The sequence below is a fragment of the Syngnathus scovelli genome, chromosome 4, assembly GCF_024217435.2.
Source record: "Syngnathus scovelli strain Florida chromosome 4, RoL_Ssco_1.2, whole genome shotgun sequence".
NCBI lineage: Eukaryota > Metazoa > Chordata > Actinopteri > Syngnathiformes > Syngnathidae > Syngnathus > Syngnathus scovelli.
This window is the reverse complement of record NC_090850.1, coordinates 7504847-7529819: the sequence shown is the minus strand read 5'-3', so window position 1 is coordinate 7529819 and position 24973 is coordinate 7504847. Positions and strand designations below refer to the sequence as shown.

The window sequence follows — 24973 nt, the reverse complement described above, 5'->3', positions numbered from 1 at the left end:
ACAAAAACTCACATCAGGCCTGGCAAAAAACAAATAATCACATTTGAGGTTTATTCATTCATTTGCAAAATATACCAATTCCAATGTGCCAGTACCCTAATATGCAAGTACCCCAAAGTGGCCCTCAATGGAAAATCGGATAGACTTTCTGTTTGTTATTCAGAAGTACTCAATGGCATCTGCGTGTGTCTTGGACTCTTGGATGTTAACCAGGTCCATCGTTGAACCAGTGTGTGGCAGACTTTTGAAAACGCGCATGTGGACATGGTCGTCTCCTCCCACGTGCACCTACAATAGTATGAGAACACAAATGTTTAGAAGAGCCACTCAACTGCGCCAACCATTTACATTTTAAATGTTATACTCATTAAGGGTAACAAAAAGAAGGAAGTGAACTATACGTTAGCCCACAGTGTCAAATTCAAGGCCCAGGGGCTAGATATGGCCCGCCACATCATTTTATGTGGCCTGCGAAGACAAATTGTGCATAAAATTCGTGTGTCATTGCTGGAATTGCAAATTGTCTTCACTTTTATTAATATCTTTTTTTTTTATATATTTGACCAGTTTTTACTCGTCTGACTTGAAAACGAGATATTTGTCAGTTTGTTTTGTAGCTTTTACTGTATATAATACGAGGTGCTCATACATTTATTTGGGTTGACAGTCATAATGGCCCTCCGAAAGAAGCTATGACTACAATGCGGCCCGCGAAAAAATGAGTTTGACATCTAAAGGGAAATGTGCTTTCGGCAGTTTGCAAACACATTTTTTAAGGTTGTGTTAAACTTATAATCATATTAATATAATATCTAGTATCGGAGTGCTCGTGTGGATTGGTGGGTGGCGAAGAATGTGCAGGCAAACTGCATGAACTTGTTTTCTTCGAAGTGTGGTGGAATAGGCCCAGACAGGGAGTACCGGACGAGAACACCTCAAGGTCGGTGAGAAACGAGAACAACATCATGTCCAGGTGGTCAGGCTTCGCAGGGAATACCCAACCGCCTGACCTCAGCAACAACACCTAAACGGGGAGGCGATGGCCATCGACCAATCATCTCACAATGTTTTGCATGCTTTAATATTCATATTGTGTTTCTTCAAAACTGGGCAACCCAGAAGAATGTGTCGTCTTTTGGTGGTCACAAAAACGCACGAGTTTTAGTGTGAGGGACCCGGGACCCAGGCCTGTATTAGTGCGCTTTATCAGGAATAAACAATTGGTAAATTTGGTCTGATTGATCTACTGGTCTTCTCTATGACAGAACAAACTCGCAAAATTGTTAGGTGCGCCAGTGTGTGGATTGGGACATAGCAACTCATGTGTTAAAGGGCTAGAGACACCGGTATATGTATAAATCGGTTTTAGTTAGTTTATGGGCTTATAAATATAAATTGACGCTCGAAACAACGAAAAGGAAGCTGTTGCTCTGAAAAATATAATTTAAATTTGCCGCACAGACGAGTTTGACTGCACCAAGCCGCCAGCCGGAAGTGACGTCTCATGATGTCTCAAGTTGTACGCGTTTAGCTTCAGTGAATGTAAACAAAAAGTGAAGCGGGGCCAGCGCGGAGACGTCGGGCCAGGTTTGCGGCCAACCCAGCTCGCCTAGCCGTGCCTTCCATTATCCTGGCGTACGTTCGTTCGCGGGACGACAAGATGGTTTTACTTCGCCTGATAGGATCCACGAACCGGACAGTGCGTGCCTGCTGTGTGCTCGTGTTCACAGTGGCCTGGTTGACTGTCATCTTTCCGGACTCTGCTGTGCATCGGGAGAGGCTAGCGTGCTATCACTCTTATTGTTCATCTTCTTGTTTTATTTTTCCTGTGTTGTTTACTTGTATGTGCGTTGTGAACTCTGTCTTATCTTTCCGGACTCTGCTGTGCATCGGGAGCGGCTAGCGTGCTATCACTCTTATTGTTCATCTTCTTGTTTTATTTTTCCTGTGTTGTTTACTTGTATGTGCGTTGTGAACACTGTCTTGTCACCCTGGGATAGTGAGAAACGTAATTTCGATCTCTTTGTGTGTCTTGACATGCGGAGGAATTGACAATAAAGGAGACTTTGACTTTGAAAAGTATGTCGAAGCGTGACGGGAGGGGCACAATTCAGAAAACGTGCTCAGCTCGTCGAAAAAATGCGATTTAAGAAATAAAATTAAAAATGCGCCTAAAACCTAAACCAAACGCTGCAGATGTTCATTTCTTCATTCGCAGTGGTCAACTCGGCACTCTACTCTTTTTACTATGCCAACCTAACCACAGTGACGGGAGAGGCACAATTCAGAAAACGTGCTCAGCTCGTCGAGAAAATGCGATTTAAGCAATAAAATTAAAAATGCTTATAAAACCTAAACCAAACGTTGCAGATGGTCATGTCTTCATGTGCCGAGATCAACTCGGCACTCTAAAGCCCCCAAGAGCATTTTTTACTATGACAACCTAACCAGAGTGACGGGAGGGGCACAATTCAGAAAATGTGCTCAGCTCAGCCCAAGTGAACTGCTAGATTCATCTTATTCTGCGTCAAAAGAGGTTTCTGAATCGGATAAAATGATGCTAATATTGCCGCTAGAAACGGAGCTGTCGCTATCATCTGCCATGTTGTTTGGGTTTGTTGACATCCAGATGTACAACTTGTGACGTCACAGTAATGGCGCCGCCAGTTTGGCTTCGTGCGGGACCCGATCGATAAACTGGCATTTCATTTCAGCTTTATTCTTAGTAATCGGTGTCCATTTTTAATTTCCAATGCGGCAAATGTGTTCACTTTATACATTCTATCAAATTCCGTTCTAATTGAAAAAAAAAAGGGATGTCTCTAGCCCTTTAAGTGTTGATCGCAATTTGGAGTCAGATCAATAACTACAATCCGTAGCCTAACACACCCCTGCGTTAGCCGGTGGGGGCTTGTGACATCGTAATAGAGGCATGAATCCGATTTTGATGAACATTTGTTCAATTTATGTGTAATTTTGTGACGTCAAAGCCTCTTATTTCTCCATAATGATCGTTACCAGCACATTTTTAGCTTTAGTAAGCTGTAGTGTACAATTTATATCAATTACTGCTTTCAGAATAATAAACATAATAAATATTTTTCATTTATGATGACTTGTCTGATATGTCACCTGAGGACATGTAATGAATGGACGGTGCCTAAAACAAACGGAATATCAAATATCAAACGTCAGGCCGACCAACTTTTTCTCGCTTGCTTCGAGCTTACCTTGATGAAGTAGTTGGTCCCAGTCACAACCTGTGATTTGTAACTCTTGGCGATGAAGACGTCGAAAGTCTTCCCAGTTTTTTCCTCAGCATCAGACTTTACCTGAAAGGCATTGGTTTTTGGTTAGTATATTGTTTTTGTTGTACTTTCAAACTAATCAATCAATCGTGTCAAATTCCTTACTCACTTTGTCGCATATTTCTTGAATCTCTTCGTCGGCATTAATTGCTTGAGCAAGCCCTCCGCACATCATTTTGCGTCTTGGACTGTGGATTAAAAGTGCAAGATTTCGTGCGTCTTTCCAGTTGAACACTACCGCTTTGTCATGTGACGATGACTAATAATGGACCGTACCATTCGCGTTTGGAGGAAACACCATCAGTCTGCAGACCGCAAGACGGGGCGTGGTGTTGGAAAGGAGCGAACTATTCCAAAGAGGCGTAACACCAGAAAGGGGCGTCAACTTGAATTTCATCACAAATGCGCCCCTCTTAAAGGGAACAGACATAGGGTGAATGCCGCATTTTGATCATGAAATGAAATAAAAACAAAAAATTAAATGTATTTCATTAAATCATGTACTATTTGTAATATATTTATACATTTGAGATTGACATTGTGTAACGGGGATTTGACTTTTTTATAATCCATGGACCGAGTACAGTGTTTCGTTCCAAATTATTCAACCCGCTTTGCAATAAAATGTTTTAGAAAGTTTGACTTTTTTTTCTATTGTGTAAATAGACACATTAACTAAGGAGTTGCATTTTTGGGAACTAAGATAAAGGCCATGCAATCTGGTGGTTGTTGGGGGCGGGCAAATGAACATACTAAGTCACATAGGAAATAAGTCACATTTAAACTCAGCAGGGAAGGAAAAAGGCAGGCAGTTCCTGTGCATCCAAGCTCACACATTGTGGCTTTATTATAATTTGACTTTATTATAATTGAACAAGAAATTGTAAAGAGCAGAAACGTTAACAGTAGCACTGTCAATAATACTGTACATCCCACTTTGCACTAATTGTATTGATTACTGTATCGCAACTATAGTTTAGAGTTATAGTTATAACATAATTAATATTTAAAGAAACACGTTTGCCTTTTGCATTGCTAGCTAATTGTTTTGCATCAACCTCCAGCCTCTTGACAACTAATAATCTTTTAAGGACAGGTAATGTCACTCTCACATGCTGCATTTGCTGTCCAAATAAATCCCAAGGTTAATTTTGTCACGAAAATAGGTAGATGAGTTTGCATAGTTTGTAGCACAATGTGGTGAACCCAAATAAAGTAAAGCTGGGAGGGAAAGCAAGACAGGTCTCAAAATAATTTTGGGGGCAAAACAAAGAAGGCAATTTACTTGGAAGAATAGAACCAGTGAAGTAACAAAATCAAATTACAAAGCAACGAAGAATCTCGCGGAAACAAAACAATACTACAAAGTACAGGGAAAACTTGTCATGACATGGGAACACAACAACAACGACTGAAACAACCACAGCATATCGAGGCACGACACGAGTGGCTGGGAGTAGCTGATTAGTTGAAACAAGAAACGAGGCGGATGAGAATAGGCAGAAATGATAACCTAACAAGCAGGATAAGGCATAATTATGGGACACAGGATAAACCTGTCAAAACATGAAACAAATCTATAACTAATCAAAATACAGCTCATGATAGTAGGTTCCCCATTCCTGAGTTGAACGACTTTCTGTTCCTGTTTGCCATCATGACCAATAAGCAGGCAATACCTTTTTATTATTTGTTTACTCCTTTTGAACATGTAAAGCATTTCCATCCATTTTTTGACCACTTCAGGGTTATGGGTGAGCTTCAAGCCTCTCCTGGCTATACCCTGGACAGGTTGGACTGGTGCCACAAGGTACATATCGGAACATCAATCATTCACTCTCATTCAAAGCGTCATTGAGTGGGAACTGAACCCACACTACGGAAACACAAGTCAGGCAAACGTACCATCCCACCATGAGTCATGATGTACTTCCCCGTTGGAAGATTTTTTTGTTTGTTATTTTGTGACATTTTATTATTACTTTTTATTTTATTTTAATATACAAAGTCAGGGCCCAAGATAAGTTACTAAGCATATCATCCATCCATCCATCCATCCATCCATCCATCCATCCATCCATCCATCCATCCATCCATCCATCCATCCATCCATCCATCCATCCATCCATCCATCCATCCATCCATCCATCCATCCATCCATCCATCCATCTTCTTCCGCTTATCCGGGGTCGGGTCGCAGGGGCAGCAGCCTCAGGAGGGACTCCCAGACTTCCCTCTCCCCAGCCACTTTATCCAGCTCATCCCGGGGGATCCCAAGGCGTTCCCAGGCCAGCTGAGAGACATAGTCTCTCCAGCGCGTCCTGGGTCGTCCCCGGTGTCTCCTACCGGTGGGACATGCCCGGAACACCTCCCCAGGGAGGCGTCCAGGAGGCATCCTGATGAGATGCCCGAGCCACCTCATCTGGCTCCTCTCAACGTGGAGGAGTAGCGACTCTACTCCGAGTCTCTCCCGGATGACCGAGCTTCTCACCCTATCTCTAAGGGAGAGCCCGGACATCCTGCGGAGAAAACTCATTTCGGCCGCTTGTATCCGGGATCTCGTTCTTTCGGTCACGACCCTGCCTTTTGGCTCAGCTCTCTCTTTACCACGACGAATCGGTACAGAGTCCGCATTACTGCCGACGCTGCTCCGATCCGCCTGTCGATCTCGCGCTCCATCCTCCCCTCACTCGTGAACAAGGCCCCAAGATACTTAATCTCATCCCCGATCCGGAGAGGGCATTCCACCCTTTTCCGATCGAGGACCATGGACTCGGATTTGGAGGTGCTGACCCTCATCCCGACCGCTTCACACTCGGCTGCGAACCACTCCAGTGAGAGCTGGAGATCACGGCCTGAAGAAGCCAACAGCACCACGTCGTCTGCAAAAAGCAGAGACGCAATGCTGAGGTCTTCAAACCGGACCCCCTCAACGCCTCGGCTGCGCCTAGAAATTCTGTCCATAAAAATTATGAACAGAATCGGTGACAAAGGGCAGCCTTGGCAGAGTCCAACCCTCACTGGGAACGAATCCGACTTACTACCGGAAGTGCGGACCAAACTCTGGCATCGGTGATACAGGGACCGAACCGCCTTTATCAGTTGGTTCGGCACCCCGTACTCCCGAAGCACCCCCCACACAACCTCCCGAGGGACACGGTCGAATGCCTTCTCCAAGTCCACGAAACACATGTGGACTGGTTGGTCGAACTCCCATGCACCCTCGAGGATCCTGCTGAGGGTGTAGAGCTGGTCCACTGTTCCACGGCCAGGACGAAAGCCACACTGTTCCTCCTGGATCCGAGGCTTGACCTCCTGACGGACCCTCCTCTCCAGCACCCCTGAATAGACCTTACCAGGGAGGCTGAGGAGAGTGATTCCCCTGTAATTGGAACACACCCTCCGGTCCCCCTTCTTAAAGAGGGGAACCACCACCCCAGTCGGCCAATCCAGAGTTACTGTCCCCGATGCCCATGCAATGCTGTAGAGGCGTGTCAGCCATGACAGCGCCACAACATCCAGAGCCCTTAAGAACTCCGGGCGGATCTCATCCACCCCCGGGGCCTTGCCACCGAGTAGTTTTTTAACTACCTCAGTGACTTCGACCCCAGAGATTGGAGAGTCAGCCTCAGAGTCCCCAGGCCCTGCTTTCACAATGGAAGGCGTGTAGGTGGAATTGAGGAGGTCTTCAAAGTATTCTCCCTACCGACTCACGACGTCCCGAGTCGAGGTCAGCAGCACGTCATCCCCACTGTAAACAGAGTTGACGTTGCACTACTTTCCCCTCCCGAGACGCCGGATGGTGGACCAGAATTTCCTCGAAGCCGTCCGGAAGCCATTCTCCATGGCCTCGCCAAACTCCTCCCACGCTCGGGTTTTTGCCTCAGCAACCGCCGAAGCCGCATTCCGCTTGGCCATCCGGTACCTGTCAGCTGCCTCCGGAGTCCCGCAGGCCAAAACGGCCCGATAGGACTCCTTCGTCAGCTTGACGGCGGGGTCGGGGATTGCCGCCACGACAGGCACCAACGACCTTACGGCCACAGCTCCGGTCGGCCGCCTCAACAATGGAGGCGCGGAACATGGTCCACTCGGACTCAATGTCTCCCGCCTCCCCTGGGACGTGGGAAAAGCTCTGCCGGAGGTGGGAGTTGAAGCTCTTCCTGACAGGGGATTCTGCCAGACGTTCCCAGCAGACCCTCACAGAGCGTTTGGGTCTGCCAGGTCGGACCGGCATCTTCCCCCACCATCGGAGCCAACCCACCACCAGGTGGTGATCAATTGACAACTCCGCCCCTCTCTTCACCCGAGTGTCCAAAACATGCGGCCGCAAATCCGATGACACGACTACAAAGTCAATCATCGAACTGCGGCCTAGGGTGTCCTGGTGCCAAGTGCACACATGGACATCCTTATGTTTGAACATGGTGTTCATTAGAAAATCCGTGTCTAGCACAGAAGTCCAATAATAGAACACCGCTCGGGTTCAGATCGGGGGTTCCGTTCCTCCCAATCACGCCCTTCCAGGTCTCACTGTCATTGCCCACGTGAGCATTGAAGTCACCCAGTAGAACAATGGAGTCCCCAGAAGGAGCGCTCTCCAGCACTTCCTCCAGGGACCCCAAGAAGGGTGGGTACTCTGAGCTGCTGTTTGGTGCGTAGACACAAACAACAGTCAGGACCCGTCCCCCCACCGAAAGCGGAGGGAGGCTTCCCTCTCGTTCACCGGGGTGAACGCCAATGTACAGGCGCCCAGCTGGGGGGGACAATAAGTATACCCACACCTGCTCGACGCCTCTCACCGTGGGCAACTCCAGAGTGGAAGAGAGTCCAGCCCCTCTCGAGAGGGCTATTACCGGAACCCAAACTGTGTGTGGAGGCAAGTCCGACTGTATCTAGTCGGAACTTTTCTGCCTCACACACCAGTTCGGGCTCCTTTCCAGCCAGAGAGGTGACATTCCATGTCCCAAGAGCCAGCTTCTGCAGCCGGGGATCGGACCGCCAAGGTCCCTGCCTTTGGCCGCCGCCGAGCTCACAATGCACCTGACCCCTTTGGCCCCTCCCACAGGTGGTGAGCCCATGGAAAGGGGGACCCACGTTTCCTTTTCGGGCTGCGCCCAGCCGGGCCCCATGGGGAAAGGCCCGGCCACCAGACGCTCGCCTTCGAGCCCCACCTCCAGGCCTGGCTCCAGAGGGGGCCCCCGGTGACCCGCGTCCGGGCGAGGGAAATCTAAGTCCATATATATTTTTCTTCATTAGGGGCTTTTTGAGCCGTGCTTTGTCTGGCCCCTCACCTAGGACCCTTTTGCCATGGGTGACCCTACCAGGGGCATAAAGCCCCAGACAGCATGGCTCCTAGGATCACTGGGACACGCAAACCCCTCCACCACGATAAGGTGACGACTCACGGAGGGGTAAGCATATCATATACGAAAATATTTAATACCAGAATTGCTGCCATAAAACAGATAAGGTGTTCTGTAAAACCATCCATCCATCCCTCCATTTTATGAACCGCTCATCCTCATGAGGTTTGCCGATGTGCTATAGCCTCCCCTTGCTGTCTCAGGACGTTAGGTGGGGTACACCCTGAACTGGTTGCCAGCCAATCACAGAGCACATATATGTATAGACAAACAACCATGCATACTCACAATCACACCTACAGACAATTTGGAATGGTCAATCGGTCTACCTTGCATGTTTTTGGAATGTGGGAGGAAACCAGAGTATCCAGAGGAAACCCACACAGACATCGGAAGAGCATGCAAATCCCACACAGGAAGGCCAGAATTGAACCCCTGTACCCCTAAACTGTGAGACGGATGTGCTAACCAGTGCCCCACCGTGCCGCCCTGACACATACTAACTAGCAAACACTAATCAAAACAAATGACAAAAGATGCATTCTGTTAAACAGAGTGAAAAATGAAATGTGAATGGCCAGTTGAAGCAATGTCTTAATGTTCCTTGGTGTGCTAGATGAGAAACCAGAACCAGAGGGATAACTAATATTTACTGTAGGAGCTGGCTGAGCATGAGAGAGCAGATAAATGACGTAGAAGTCAGGCAGAGGAATACTGATTTTGTTACTTTGCAAATGGAAACACCCCAATAAAAAAGAAAGACTAGCATCAGTAACACATTGTGCAAATAGAATTGAGTCAGTGTGTTGCTGATATGGTGATAAACAGAACTCCACTCCTGAAAGTAAATAGACGCACGTCGCAGGTGTGTTATTTTAGTACACGTAACCCTTTTTGGGTTTAAAGTACATTTATTCAGCTTATCTCATATACAAAGTGTGGAGGAGTATCAGAGCAGCACAAAGGGAAAATCTACATATAGTTTACTATCACCTTTAAACAGTTTCTTGATTAGAGTGCATTAACGAAATTTGATTCTACCCTTAAAAATAAGAATTTAAATCATGACAGAAATTAAGAAGTTAAGAAGACGTCTTTCCACCTGTCTTCAGCAGCACATCTACTTTAACTTGAGCATCCTACAAAAGTCACAGAAAGTGTTTTGCCCTTCTATTTGTTTTATTTTTGAAAACAATAGATGATACAGCAAAATGTATTTGTGTTTTTGTGATTTCTGGGCTGAATTGTTGTCTTTTTCTAACATGAACAAGTCTTTAAATACCGTCTAGCTAGTCCACATTGTTCCTGCGTGAGAATACTGACTAACAGTCACCTGGGCACCCTTGCGTCATCGTCAGTCCGTCCATAATTATAATATGATCATCATGTCCGTCCCCGCCTCCGCCAAACTAAAAATAAGAAATCATAGTCCAAAAGAGCCCATTTCAATTAATAGTTTGTAATGAGCCAACAAGCCGTGGTTTCGGGTGTTGTTCATGCTCTAACAAAGTAATAGTTTAACCACAGAGTGGACTTTTTTTTCCCCCCGAGAAGAGATGATGGCAATGCAGCAAGAAAGGGTGGAGCAAACAAAGGTGTGGCTTCACCAGGTTAACAAAAACCTGTGGAAGTTAGTGAGTCACAGAAGGAATGCTTTCATGTTACAATGCTTGGTGATTACAACCTGCATGGTTCACTGTCAGCAGCCTTGCTGAAAGCCCTGTCCACGTGTTTGACACCATTCCATTTTTTTATTTTATCTTTCAGCGGAGATTTGTTCAGCTCTCCTTTTGGAATGGATATAGACACACCTTTATTGTGAGGAGAGGATAAAAATGACAGAGATTGACTTGACCACTTGTGGAAAAAGGTGTGTATACACATTATTAGTGAAATGTTGTCCGTTGTCCTTTTGTGGAATTATGAACACGGAAAAATATAGACAATATATTTTTTAAAAAAAGACAGAATGTAGAAGACTACAAGTTTGGTGTAATGTGTAATGTCAGAAAATAAATAAGACAAAAATAATGATGTTGTAATCTAAATGACACATATGTTCAGTCATATCAGTGATCACTGATTATATAGCAAAAAAAAAAAGACAGGGTAGTCAGTCCGAATTACCAGAATGTAGATTTTTTTGTTTTCATTCATTTTCGATTGGTGCGTGTAGGTCAGACGTAACATATCACAATTGTCTCTTAACGCTTACCAATATAAAATCCAAATTCGGCCCAAAGTTCCTTTGCTAGGTTTTAAAGATTTTTTACCTCATATTTACCACAGCAAAGAAAATTATGCGTACAGAGCGTAAATTACTGTTTACCGTTGAGGACAATGAGCAATTTTATAAAATTATTACTACAAGTAGATAAGGCTAAATAACAAGATTACACTGTAATACATTTACTATGCAGTATTTATTGCTCATCAAATGAAATTGTGTGCCACAGATACGTAGTTTCACCGGCTAAGTGAAAAAGAATATATAACAACATATGATATTTTCAATAAGGTGCAAGAGCTGCCAGCACTAAAACTCCCACGGCCGTCATTATAACACTCCTCAACGATTAATGTTATTTCTCTGTTCTTCCTGGCCTTTTGGTTTTTCCCAACTCTGTAGTATAAATAGGTGGATAGTTACTGTAATTTCAGAATTGCAATTTTATTGTGACGTAAAACTTATTTAAATTATGCGTACAGTACAATAGGAAGATAGGTAGATTTAGCTGGCTTCTACGAAGCTTTTAAGCTAAATAAGACTGTGTCCAACCTCTTTTCATAAAACATGATCAATGTGACCATCTTTATTAGTGTGAAGATACTGATATGCCTCAGAGCTTTTGAGATTGATTATTGACTCACAGCTGAAGCAACAGAGTTTAGTTCAACATGTGACTGAACTGAACCTTGCCGCTGACTCCTTTTTTTGTCATCCCCCTACATTTTAATAGTGCTACATTAGCAGGAAGCGGGATTGAAATGTATTCTATTATAAAATGCAAGAATTGGTGTTCTCACATTGTTAAAATCTGTGGCCCTCTCTCCTCCATCTGTTATCTCAATCTACACATTAGCCCTCCCATTTTTAAGTGCTCTCAAACTAATAAGTTATCCTGACAATCTGTCTTAGCTAAATTATTTCATAAATGAGCAATGAAAACATTTCAAAATGTGTAAACAATTTTAAATCCCATCAATCTGGCTTCTGACAAGGACACGACAGTTAAAAATTACATATTACAAGTTTTGTATTACAAGATGTTTTGTTCTGCTTCACATGGGGGCTAAAGTAGCACTGTGCTAAGATGGTTTGATTATTACCTGAGTGGTCGTATGTGGCTTTGGACACTTGGACAGTACCTCATCATTGCTGGAAATTATTCAAATGTGTGACCTAATGGTAATGTGTCACTTTTGCTCTCCCTGCTCATTGTTATAATCCAGAGTTAATGTTTATGTAGACGATAAGATACTGTACACGGCTACGTCATGGAGTGAAGCAATTACTGTACAAAGTCTATTATTGGCGAAGCGCAAGAATCTCTGATGGGGTCAAGTAAATGCTACAAAAACGACAGATTCTGATCCGTTCACGCTCGCCATTAGAAGTTGCTGTCAATTCATAGTGGCACTACAATAGAGAGTGTAAAATACTTGGGTTTTTTAATATTTGTCTCTCTCATCCATCAGGCAGGGAATGCTGGATGGCAGGCAACACAGGCGATGTTGCTGTACTGCACGACCTCACTGCCTTCTCTTCATATTGGCTCTGGCAGTAGTTTTGTTTTATTACAGTGTAAACATAAAGGACAGTGCAAGTGACTGGGGACCTCATTGGTGGATGCAATATAATGCAGGAAAATGGTGGACTGGGCTGGAAGGTCTACGCAGTGGCAACATTTCTGTCATAGGAGTTGATTGGAAAGTTTCTCCATTTGCCACAGTTTGGGCAACTCAAAGAGAAGGCGTCAAAACTGGACTATCAAGTGAAGGAAGTCACTTTGCAATTCAGCAGGTTGCAGAAAACCAACCGCTGGCTGAAGGCCAAATCCAATACGTCGTAGCTTACCCTTCTGAGTATCACTTTATTATAAACGAGCCAAACAAATGTGCAGAGCAGAAACCATTTGTGACACTGATGGTTCCCGTGGCGCCCCACAACAGACGTCATCGAGACGTTATCCGCAGCACCTGGGGAGGGGAAAGTGTGGTGTTGGGGAAGGTGGTCAATGTTTTCTTTCTGCTGGGGCTGCATACCGGGGAGCCTGTCAAACAGCTTGAAGAAGAGTTGCAGCAAGAGAGCAAGGAACATGGAGACCTGATCCAGAGCGATTTTCTCGACTCCTACAATAATCTGACCATCAAAACCATGGTGATGCTCGAGTGGCTTAACTCCTACTGCTCCGGTGCCCCTTACGCCATGAAGATTGATTCTGACGTGTACCTCAATGTGCCAAATCTCATTTCCATGTTGTTAAATGCACCAAAAACAAACTACATGACTGGACATGTAGCCAAAGAAGCAGAGGTTCTGAGAAATCCCACTTCCAAGTGGTATGTCCCAGTGGATCTTTACCCAAAAGCAACGTACCCACTTTATGTTCTGGGCCTAGGTTATGTTCTTTCTATGGACCTGCCTAAAAAGCTTGTGGAAGTTTCCAGATATGTGAAATCCATTTACCTTGAAGACGTGCACTTAGGATTTTGCATGGAATACTTGGGCATTTCTCCCACAGACCCTCCAGATTGGCAATACTTCCAGTTCTCTCCTGTGCCATACGATCCTTGTGTTTATTCCAGACTTATCGCCATCACCTTAGATGAACATATTGATCTCAAGTGGATTTGGAAAGATTTACAACAAGCAGGGAAGGCCTGCTGATATGATGAAGTTTGACTTAAACTATTACATTCCAGAGTGGGACGTGTTTTTTGTTTTTACCTCTGTTTGCTCAACATGTGTTACATTGCGCACGTTAAAGAGGAATCGGTATTTATTATATGTATCACCTCAATTATCTTTCCAAGAGAGATATTTACCACACTGCACTAATTGTATTGTACTATTGCCGTTTAAATTTCATTGCTGTCACTCCAAATACGGCAAACTAATTAACCTTTTACATTGCATCCACCTTCCCTCTCTTCACACCTGCCAATTCACTAACATTTGATAATTCTGTCATGAACATGCTGTATTTGCTGGTCAGATATGGAATGGCCTTGGTTTTGCCGGTCCTATTAATATCTAATTTTTTGGGATGAGTCTGGTCCCTCGTGTAGTGTAGCAAATAGTTATTGGCATGTGTGTCCTCATCTTCTGAGTTAGTGATAAATTTATCCTAGAAAATAATGTCCTGACTACCTTATGTGTTGACAGTCTAAAACTGTTCATCACAACATTTTGTGAAGAAATTTGCCAAATATGCTCTTTCTATGACAAAAACGTACTGCTAACTTTGTGTGGAAATGTACAAAAGTCACTCCAGTGTAGACAATGAAAATACATTCCTGTAGTGTGACTACATGTAAGTGCAGCAAAGAATAGAGGACGTTTTATTAAACACCTCTGACTTTCACTACGACAACCACAGTCCTCATGACACCAAACAAAGCAGTTTCCTTTTGTGAATTTTAAAAATGTGCTCCGACTCGTCTTTAACTTGATGAACCTGCATGTCTGTAAATCAGGCAACAAACCTCATAACTGCCATTGCTTTGCAAACAATCACTGAGTAGCAGGCAAGTAACTATGTTGACTGTTTACATGCTGAACATGATCATCATCGCCAAGATGGGGGGAAAAAAATCACAAATGAATACGTATGTTGGTCAGGAATAGTTTTTGTTTTTTTATCTTTATGTTTTTCAGCAGGCAAGCAGTTCTGTTATCTGTTGGAACCTCTTGCACGTACAAGGCTCGACATGTTTGTTTGCATCCCATGAACAGCTATGAGGGAGGAGTGCAGCAATGAAGAAAAGCTATTTATCACTTGGCACAAAATGGGAACATCATCTATATTACTTTGCTGAATTAGAATAAAGGAGAACATAAATTTAAATGATTTAGTGTCATGGATCAGAATGGACCAGGGTTTATTGAGGGAAAAGGTAGTTGAACGGGAGGCTGAGGGGAACAAGACCAACAGAACCGGCAAACTAACATAACTTAACGGACTGACCGACAGACTGACTGACAAGGACTGCAAACAGAAAACGAACAAGGCAAAAACAGAAACACAGGAACGACAAGAGACAAGAAATAATCCGACAAGGTTGTGACACGCCGACAGGACTTAAATACGCGACAGGTAACGAGAGGCAGGTGAGAATGATCACACTGATCATGGGCACACAGGCGGGGAGGGGCGAGCACACAGACACACGGAAGCTATGACAATACAGACACAATTGGGGACGAGTCGTGACATTTAGAGCAGGGGTGTCAAACTTATTTTTGTCGCGGGCCGCGTCGTAGTCATAGTTTCCTTCCGGGGGCCATTATGACTGTCAACAAACTGATGAATAACTAAGTTTGAAACTGGAGACTAGTAAAAGCTGTTCAAATATTTTTAAAAGATCAATGGTAACAAAAACTGCTAGCAATGTCTGTATGTTTTAAAAGTGTAGACAATTTGTAACTTTAGTATTGAAGTTGATGCACAATTTGTCTTCGGGGGTCACGTAAAATGGTGGGCCGTATCTGGCCCCCAGGCCTTGACTTTGACACCTATGATTTAGCGCCGGGGTGTCAAAGTCATTTTTTTCGCGGGCCGCATTGTCGTCATAGCTTCTTTCAAAGGGCCGTTATGACTGTCAACCCAAATAAATGCATGAGCACCTCATATTATATACAGTATAAGCTACAAAACAAACTGACAAGTAACTCGTTTTCAAATCAGACTAGTAAAAACTGGTCAAATTTTTATAAAAAAATATATTTTTAAAAGTGAAGACAATTTGCAATTCTAGTAATGACACACAAATTTGATGCACAATTTGTCTTCGCGGGCCACATAAAATGATGTGGCGGGCCGTATCTGGCCCCCGGGCCTTGAGTTTGACACCTGTGATTTAGAGTAATTCATAACATAGATGAAACAGCAGTGTCATCGATAAATAGCTTAAATGGGCCTTTTGGAAAGATCAGCTGACCTTTTTTTTATTACAGGTAGCCAGTGCAGAGAAGGCAGGCACTTAGGTGTCTGTTGCAAATAAAGGTGCCAACGACCTGCAGGCACACGTAAATTCAGCCAACCACACAAAAGCATCGAGGGGCGAGAGCTCATCATCCAAAGTCACAGATTTCTTTGTGACGAACTCCGAGAGTGTAGCCGTCACTGCAGTAGGAGGTAGCTATGCCTTACATACAGTTAAACACCATGAAAACTACAGGTCAATGGACTGCACATCTGGCTTGTTAAGGACGATTTTCACAGACTCCCTATTAGGTAAAAAATTCTCATGCGCCCGAACAAAGACAGAAGCCATTGTAAATTCCGTGATACGTGCCATTGTCATATTCTGTTTTTTTGACACAGATGTTAAAAAAAGTATTCGCTCTTGCCCTTCCCTGCCTCTGTGTCGCACAATCAGCCATTCACTGTCACCTGTTAGTTTTGTTAACATTGTGTATTTAAACCTTTGCCCGCTTGTCACTCCCTGCCGATTCATAATGTTGTGAACAGTCATGCTCCTTGTGTGCTCCTGAGCCTCCCGTGTTTCCTGATCTACCCGCTCGTACTGGTGCTCACGCTCATGGTAGTGTGCTTTTCGATCCTGGATGGCTGAGAACTTTCTCCAGCTCAACCACAACAAAACAGAAATTTTCATTATTGGTCCTTTTATCCCAAAGGTCAGGACACACACTCACACACATGGCAAAGCATCGTTCCAGTTGTACGGCCCCCGTTTGTGGAATAGCCTGCCGGAGAACCTCAGGCCCGCGGAGAATGTTTGTTTCGAACACTTTGTCGAAGGTACTCTTTAATGCTGAGCAATGTAAGAAAACATAAGGTACATATCTTAATTTTCAATGTTTATATGCTGTAATACTTCAGTAGTCTGAAGTCACACAGATTTATAAAATACATACCTTACATTAGATATTGGTCGATTGTTACCATGGTATTACATTAAACGTAGAAATATAAGATTCTTTGCTTACTGACTCACACCATGCTAACCGCTATCAAGCCTTGATGCAAATGTTAGCCAAATTCACTGCAGTGTTGTTTAAGTCAAGCTACCAATGAAGCAACACAGTATCGGTTTGGTTTCAGCTTGTCTTTGCACACATTTGTTTGAATTGTGTAGGGCTCCTAGTTGTTTACGACCGCGGCATTGACAGTGTTGTGTCTTTGCCACTGTATCTAAAGTTACTTCATACTATGACAGCTTTCAGTTTATGTTTAGCACATCCAAGGAGATAGGAAAATTTACAACATAGCTAATATTATAATCATTAGGGCTGTATTGTAAAAACAAACATGAAAATAAACACAACTCAGTCTACTCTTCTTTCCATTTCAAGTCTGCAGTGGTCATCAGTGACGCAGTCTGGAGCTTATCCCAGCTGACTTTGGGCGAATATCACTTTAATATATAGTTTATGCTCTATCAGAACAATATACAGTATAATTATCCAATTTGATTCAATTTCAATGCAAATTGTAATAGTATTCAGTTGGACTTGCAGTGGAAAACTTGGACGTGCATTGTCGTTGATTATAGCGTCGCCATGTGGACAACATCGGTAATTTTTGGCCTGACGCAGGGGTTTTCAACTGGTTTTGTTCAAGGGACCACCATTATAATCAAGAAGCAACGCGGGGAGAACTGCTTTGGCAGAATACTATTTTATTTTGCACAGAAGAAGCATAGGCCATTCATATTCAGGCCATTTATTTACAATCTGTATGTCTATTTTGAGTATCTCAGCTACATTTGACATAAATTAGATGGGAAAATGATTCACAAAAATAGCTGGAAAATGAATCAAGTCCAAACAATAAATCAATTTTATTTTTAAAAAGTTACAATTATTTTCCATTTCCAATTTCGCGGACAACCTGCAATAACGTCACGGACCACTAGATGGCCGCAGACTACCGGTTGACAATCCCTGGTTTAGGTAAGGAGGTAGCATTTTAACGTGGTTAAAAGCTCAAAAAAGCGCCGTAGAACATACTGACGTCAAAGGCGTCATGACACTGCTGCGAAACACTCATTATTTTATTTTTTTGTCATTTACACACACATTCACACCGTCACTCACACACAAATATTCGCACCGTCATACGTGGGAATCGAACTCACGGTGTTGGCACACAAGACAAGCAAGTGTACCCCTGCAGCACAGATGTCAAACCAGATACGGCCCGCCACATCATTTTATGTGGCCCACGAAGACAAATGGTGCATCAAATTCGTGTGTCATTACTGGAATTGCAAATTAATATCTTTTTTTTTTAAATATTTGACCAGTTTTTACTCGTCTGATTTGAAAACAAGTTATTTGTCAGTTTGTTTTGTAGCTTTTACTGTATATAATATGAGGTGCTCATACATTTATTTGGGTTGAAAGTCATAATGGCCCTCCAAAAGAACCTATGACTACAATGCGGCCCGCGAAAAAAAAGTTTGACACCCCTGCCCTACACCATCAGCGACTCCCCACTCATTGCATAGTGGCATATGTAACAGTGGGAAATTACAAATGTCGTATTTTGATATTGTGCAAGTGGCTTGAAACGTTTTGTTTCTGGGAGTTCGAAAATGAATCTTGACGCCAAGGTGCATCACTGTTTTGCCGACAAGAAGAATTGAAATGCCCTGATATTTTCTACTTATCGTGTGAATGAAGGCCTCTGTTGTTGTTTTCTGATTGGAGGTTTGGATAGTGGCCATCATGAAAAGGCCATATGTATGTGGTAGTTGCTCTGTTCAGTCACAGAAGAATGTGCATAAGATGTCCCCTCGCAACCTCAGTTTTGGAACACACAAGATGTGTACGCCAATACCAGAAAACACAAAAACAGTTGTAACAAGTAGTAATTTTGGGGTTGTACAGTTTTGGCATCATCTCTGTTTTAATTTTACAGTCTGTTTTTTGTTGTGACGGTTTCTTTTTCAGATTAATTACACAAGTGTTTTCTTCTAATTCAATGCGTAAAATCTCTGCTCTTTTAGAGTAGCTTGGTATTTTATCAAGCTGTACGGTCTTTTTTTAGGATCATTTTGTATTTTATTATGTGTAATCAATTACAATCATGCCATTATCCTCTGTAGGATTCCATACATTTCTTTCTGAGGGGGAAGTGTGAGCAAGGCTTGATCAGTAGATGGCAGATGTGACCAAGTAACATTCCTGCCACATTCCAGGCCGCCAGGCTAAAGGCAAATGTCTGACAGGCAGGAACCTTGACACCCAGGAACATTGTATGAGTGGCAGCAATACAGCAGTTTTCGGAAGAAACGGAAAATACATCATGTTAAAAAATGATTAGTAGCATTTATGCCACTTGGTTATTGTCATTGTTCTTGATATTTCATAAACAAGCATAAGAAAGCCACATGATAAGAAAACAATGTTTGTTGCACTATGATTGGCATAGGTTCACACACTACTTGAAACCGAATTTACAAATCAGAAACATAACTTTTACATTATTTCAATGTTTGTATTCCATTACGACAACTGTAATTTACTTGAAATTTACCAAAGTGTGATGTGTTAACATCGAAAAAGGCTTTCAAATATTCATGTATATGTATTTTTGTATTATCTGTATTGTTTTAGTTGGTCATATGCTTTATTTGCGTAATGTTCTACAGAGTAACTATACTATTTTCATGAATCGATTTAGTTTGTTTGTTGGTGTGAAATGTAACGTGAAATCCTCAGAAATTTAAAATATTGATCATTTCAGTGACAACTGCAGTATGGCCAAACTCAAAGTAGTCTGCCAGTTTCTGCAGACCAGTGACATTATAGAAAGCGACTTGTCTGAATTACTTCAGCTTTAGCAAACGGACACCCTTCTTCAATTTTACTTCACACAAAGTAAAATTAAGTCGGATTAAAGTCTTTCAGCCCACATGATGCCTGTCGGATAATCCCTTGAAAGTGTCCCATACATTCTTTTCCAGGCCAACTAAAACCAATCTTATTTACCTGCACCAGTGACTCCACAGCCAGACTAAATTCCGCACACACACACACGCACACACACACCCACCCACCCACCCACCCACACACACACACACACACACACACACGCACGCACACACACACACACACACACACACACACACACACACACACACACACACACACACACACACACACACACACGCACACACACGCACGCACACACACTTTCGCTTCCTCCTCCCTTAAGAATAAGAAAAAAAAAATAAACCGGTCTTGCAGTGTTGTACTTTGCGCTTGTGCATGGCTCCAAGTCTGGGGTACGTTTGCTCCACCTCATCTCCAATCTGACCACGTTTGTCACGCAAAGAGGGCTCGAGGGTGTATAAAAGGCACAAGAAGCTGACCCACAGGACAAACTGATCCAGCAAACACAACATGGACGTTGCCTCTGAGGAAAAGAATTTGGTGGATGAACAGAAGCAAGCAGCAGAAGACTATCACGTCTTTGAAGCAGAAGCGCTTGGGCGTAAGTCATTATTACCATTGTTGGAGCAATCGTCAATATCATTCTTCCAAACACTGAAGTTGGAAATAAGTGAAACGGCTTAAGTACAAGCCGAAACATGTCAGGTAATGCAACCTAAATTAATTTGTTTGAGATAAGAGAACCAGTGAAGTGATTAACAAGTAAAAACAAAATGAACTTAGTACAACTAAGTGAAACTGATCATTTTAAAAGTATGAAACTGGTATGACACAACATAAATTTTGGCTTACACGTGTTATGGTTTCAACAGAATTACTGGGCATGTTTGTGTGGGCTGGTGATACTGTGCTATGATGTCGCGCATCTGCAGAAGCTTTATCAGTTAAAATATTCTTCATTGTGCAGTTTTATTGTTATACTATGTCTGGTGAACACATTTTGCTTCCATGTTTTAACAACATATACTTTTTAAATACAAAAACCCAAGTCAATGTGCTTGTCTTAATTAGTAAATAAAAAATATTAGAAAAATGTAGCTTTGGTGTCCAGCATGATATTCAGATGCAGATCATGTGCTGTGCCCTCAAAGGAATGTTCTTGTTTCTTCATTCTGACGCCTGTGAGATAAAACAAACTAAAAAAACAAACTCAAATTAATCCTTTGGAAATGTGGCATTTGTGGGGTTTTGCTTTTGTAAACTTACTGCACAAGTAAGCCCTGCAAGTTGAGAGAGAGTTTATTTTTGTTGTTGTAGATTGCAGTAGCCAAGAACCATATGATACTGGCACTTGTTCATTAAAACTCACCATTTCATGTATTTTAGCCAAAATATTGATTAAAAACTCCCCAGTATGGTGTAGTTATGCAAATGATAACCTCGATGAACTTATTCTATTTATATTGTAACTTGCCATCAGTGTCAAAATTTTCAATCAAATTTGCGTGTGAAGAAAAGCTGTGCAGTTTGGATGACTCCAAAGAAGTGCAAAAAAAATCTCTAAAACAAAATGTCATATGAATTGAAATCATCAATCATTAATAAGCCTAACAAGAATAAGGGGTAACTTGAGCAAATATATTATCTTAGAAGTGCGAATCAAATTTTGCAATAATCAGTACCCAAGTCTCAGCCTCAAAAAGGTTGCTGACCCCTGATCTGGATACACACAATATAAAGAGATAAAATATAAACCTAAGGACCAACAGAAATGATGGAAAGGTTGTTGTTTTTTGGAGGGGGGGAGGGTGCATTCCACTACATTTCAGTGTCAATTTGAATTCCATTAATTGTTCAGCCCACATCCAGGGTGAAGTCCAGTTTACCGTAACCTGAAAAGGAAAAGCGCTACCCAAGATGGATCCTTGTGTGTTTGTGTGTGTCACAGCTCAGAAAACGGTCCTGATCGTGTACGCCCACCAGAGCTTGGGCTCATTCAACGAAGCAGTCCGGGATGAGACTACTAAGGAGCTATCAAAGCAAGGCTACCGGGTCATCGTATCAGACCTTTATGCTATGAACTTCAAAGCTGCCGCCACAAGGAGCGATATAATTGGTGAGCTCTCTTCAATGGAATGTCAGACTGACAACTGCCAGTGAACAGAAGTAAGGATATTTTACTCTGCAGCAAGATGTAAATTATGACGCTCAAAGTCAAAAGTTCTTCTTACAGGTTGAGATAGCCTACTGCCTCTGCTCTGTTTCATTTCCACCCAAAAGATCGCACATGGAGTGGCTTGATAATCTTTGCCATACCCTTTTCCACATCTTGCCACCTTACAACAACAATGTTTTAACATCTTATTGTAATTTTATGTGATCAACCAAAACAAAGCTAGCATACACACTGTAATTGTTTAGTAGAATGGATATCAACATTTTAAAAATGTGGTGTGCATTTGTTTATACTTTGTAAGGTCATCGGTTGCTGTCATTACAGCTGCGAATATTTTGGGTGATGTCTCTCCCAGCTTTGTACATCTTGATACTGGGAATTTTTTGCCAGTTATTTGCTAAAAAAGAAAGTTTCAAGTTCAATGAGTTCAATGGGATTTAGGCCTGGAGTTTGACTAGACCATTCTAACATGCATATTCTTTGATTCTAAACCATTCCATTGTAGTTCTGGCTTTATACTTTATGTTTTGGAGATTCTCCTTGAGATGTTAAAAGCTCGAGATATTTTTGGGGAATCAAACCATGCTTTAAACTTCTACACAACTTTATCGCTGACCTGTGCCATGAGTCCCTTGGTCGGCGTGATCCTGTTGTTCACCAGTGTCATCTAAGAAACCGGTGATGCCTTCAAAGAACAAGGGTATTCACAGAGAGAGTAAATTGCACACAAGTGGACTCTATTTACTTTTAATATGACTTTGGAAGGCAATTGATTGCAGTGAATTGTAATTAGGGGTTTCAGAGTACAAATGCACACCACACGTTTCGAATTTATATTCCTTTGAACTTTTTTGAACAACATTTTTGTTGAGCTTGACTATTTTGTTTTGGAATATCACATATAAAGTATTCACGTTTTTGATAGTAAGATCAAAATTGGGAACAAGTTCAAGGGGTATGAATGCTGCTTGACACTATCGACACATTCAAAGTAATTGCAGCTAGAACAAATAAAACCTATCACTTTAATTCAGTATTGACAATGATGTTATTGTGCAGGTGATTTAAAGAACTCAGAGCTTTTCCAATATGGAGAGGAGACAATGCATGCCTTCAGGGCAGGTTGCCTAAGTGACGACATCGTGGCCGAACAACGCAAAGTAGAAGCGGCTGAGCTCGTCATCTTCCAGGTCAGGGGTCACTTGAAATGACTCTCACCAACTCGATCAACTATTATCACGGAGGATCTGTGGTTGTTTCATTCTTAATGGCAAGAGACAGGACCAACCCCTAAATAGGCTAATGCAGGCGAGATTGAAAACATTTGGTTTTGTTATACAGCATATGAGTGCAATATTCTACTGATCTTGTAATATTTTGACAAAACCACCTGCGAAGTGTTTTAAAAAAACTTTTCTTTGAGCATTTTGCAAAAGGTACGTAAGAAAAGCAATGCAACTAAAAGTGATATTGTAATGTCTTTCTTCAGTTCCCTTTATACTGGTTCAGTGTACCTGCCATCATGAAGGGATGGATGGACCGAGTGCTAACTCAGGGCTTTGCTTTCTCCCTGGAAAAGATGTATAACGATGGTATTTTCAAGGTGTGTCTCAGAGGAGCTACTAGAGTACTGTACATAGAATTGTGAATTTAGAATCGTGTGTGTGTGTCCGTGTGTTTGTGTATGTGCATGTGTGTATGTGAGTGTGGAAATACATAGAGATTTTTCAAATGACTTTTTAAATGTAATTACATAACAGCATCTGTGATCAACTTTAAATCCGTTACGACAGTCACATTTCGTAGCCTATTGTGATAAACTCAATAAATTGAGACGAAGATACATTTTTATGATTTAAGTGAGTTTCTTAGAGATCTGGTCAGCGCAACTGTCTGCCAATAAACATGATTTGATGTTTCCCCTAAGAACAAGAAAGCAATGTTATCTTTTACAACTGGAGCTACAGAATCAATGTTTCGCCCCGATGGCATAAATGGAGACATTAACGTCACACTGTGGCCTCTACAGGTGAGGATGAATTGCAGTTAGCGCTACTCACACAGCATGTCAAACAGAATACAGTAATTGTATATTTTTTTGTTTTTGTAGGGGAATTTTTAGGGAGTGCATAGTTATATGCACTCACCCGGGATTCCGGTTTCTGCTTCACCTCTTTTTGTTTTATTTGCCCACCAGAATGGCACGCTGCACTTTTGTGGATTTCAGGTCCTTGCTCCTCAGATTTTCTGGGGTCCAGCTCACTGCCTTGCTGTGCATCGAACGGCGATGCTAAAAGAGTGGCGTATGCGTCTCAAAGGACTGCTGGCTGAAAAGTGTCTGACTTTTGCCCCATGTGAATGGTTTGATCTGAGCTTTGAAAAGGGGTTCTTACTTCAGTCAAAGGTGAAGGAGGAGCAAAAGTCCAATGCCTATGGAATCACCACAGGACACCATCTTGGCAAATTACTCCCACCTGACAACCAAACCAAAGCACAGCTCACAGATGAAGACCTTGTCAGTACCTGCCTTCGCACACAAATGGCTGTACCTTCTAACAAAATGTGAATGTACGAGAGAAACAGAATCACCCTAATCAACTTGCTGAACCATCACTGTAGTGAAACCCCTTACTTCTTTTTAATATATTTCATTTGAATAAACATAATAAATGCAATTATCACCAGGTTTCACTTTTTTTTTCTCAGCTCTATGAACATTTTGTATGTCTGTGAAATGATTCATGTAAAATGTTGTTTCACGTTTTTTTAAATTGCATATTTTACTTTTTTTTAAATCACTGGCCACATGGTAACTATGGCACACTTGGTAGGCCATTCAAGAATGAAACCACAAACATAAATGTAAAGGTACAATTAATTATGTTTAGTTATGAGCGGAGTAACAGTACGCTAAAAATCCTGGATCAGTTCATATCTTGGTTTGAATTTCACAATGATTTGTATTTGGTATGGTAAAGAAATAAAATGCAAATACAACTTATCTTTTAAAAACTAACTTAGTATTAATGACTTAATT

At 42.2% G+C, this 24973-nt stretch overlaps 4 protein-coding genes across 4 annotated transcripts in view; 2 read left to right on the top strand and 2 right to left on the bottom strand.

Annotated features, from left to right (window-relative positions):
- Positions 1–24973, bottom strand: part of LOC125967100 (uncharacterized) — a 187328-nt gene that overhangs the window by 154879 nt on the left and 7476 nt on the right. The window lies entirely within an intron of this gene.
- Positions 33–3611, bottom strand: LOC125967104 (cystatin-B). Its single transcript, XM_049717843.1, has 3 exons — positions 3418–3611; positions 3231–3332; positions 33–288 (listed from the first exon to the last, which is right to left on the bottom strand). Exons 1-3 carry the CDS (start codon positions 3481–3483, stop codon positions 160–162), a joined length of 297 nt encoding a protein of 98 aa, XP_049573800.1. The 5' UTR covers positions 3484–3611; the 3' UTR covers positions 33–159.
- Positions 10321–14742, top strand: LOC125967087 (beta-1,3-galactosyltransferase 2-like). The gene is made up of 2 exons (XM_049717813.1): positions 10321–10541; positions 12371–14742. The coding sequence occupies exons 1-2, from the start codon at positions 10507–10509 to the stop codon at positions 13560–13562; spliced, it is 1227 nt and encodes a 408-aa protein (XP_049573770.1). The 5' UTR covers positions 10321–10506; the 3' UTR covers positions 13563–14742.
- On the top strand, positions 20015–24617 carry nqo1 (NAD(P)H dehydrogenase, quinone 1). The gene is made up of 6 exons (XM_049717830.2): positions 20015–20361; positions 21709–21876; positions 22996–23126; positions 23426–23539; positions 23864–23965; positions 24134–24617. The coding sequence occupies exons 1-6, from the start codon at positions 20271–20273 to the stop codon at positions 24500–24502; spliced, it is 975 nt and encodes a 324-aa protein (XP_049573787.1). The 5' UTR covers positions 20015–20270; the 3' UTR covers positions 24503–24617.

Excerpts from the sequence above, each read along its gene's own strand:
- LOC125967104 (XM_049717843.1), bottom strand. The coding sequence starts at position 3,483 with ATGATGTGCGGAGGGCTTGCTCAAGCAATTAATGCCGACGAAGAGATT. Across the intron at positions 3,333-3,417 it reads TTCAAGAAATATGCGACAAA|GTAAAGTCTGATGCTGAGGA; the intron begins GTGAGTAAGGAA and ends AATGCCTTTCAG. Across the intron at positions 289-3,230 it reads GGACCAACTACTTCATCAAG|GTGCACGTGGGAGGAGACGA; the intron begins GTAAGCTCGAAG and ends ATACTATTGTAG.
- LOC125967087 (XM_049717813.1), top strand. The coding sequence starts at position 10,507 with ATGACAGAGATTGACTTGACCACTTGTGGAAAAAG. Across the intron at positions 10,542-12,370 it reads TTGACCACTTGTGGAAAAAG|GCAGGGAATGCTGGATGGCA; the intron begins GTGTGTATACAC and ends CTCATCCATCAG.
- nqo1 (XM_049717830.2), top strand. The coding sequence starts at position 20,271 with ATGGACGTTGCCTCTGAGGAAAAGAATTTGGTGGATGAACAGAAGCAA. Across the intron at positions 23,127-23,425 it reads CTGAGCTCGTCATCTTCCAG|TTCCCTTTATACTGGTTCAG; the intron begins GTCAGGGGTCAC and ends GTCTTTCTTCAG. Across the intron at positions 23,966-24,133 it reads TCACACTGTGGCCTCTACAG|AATGGCACGCTGCACTTTTG; the intron begins GTGAGGATGAAT and ends TTTGCCCACCAG.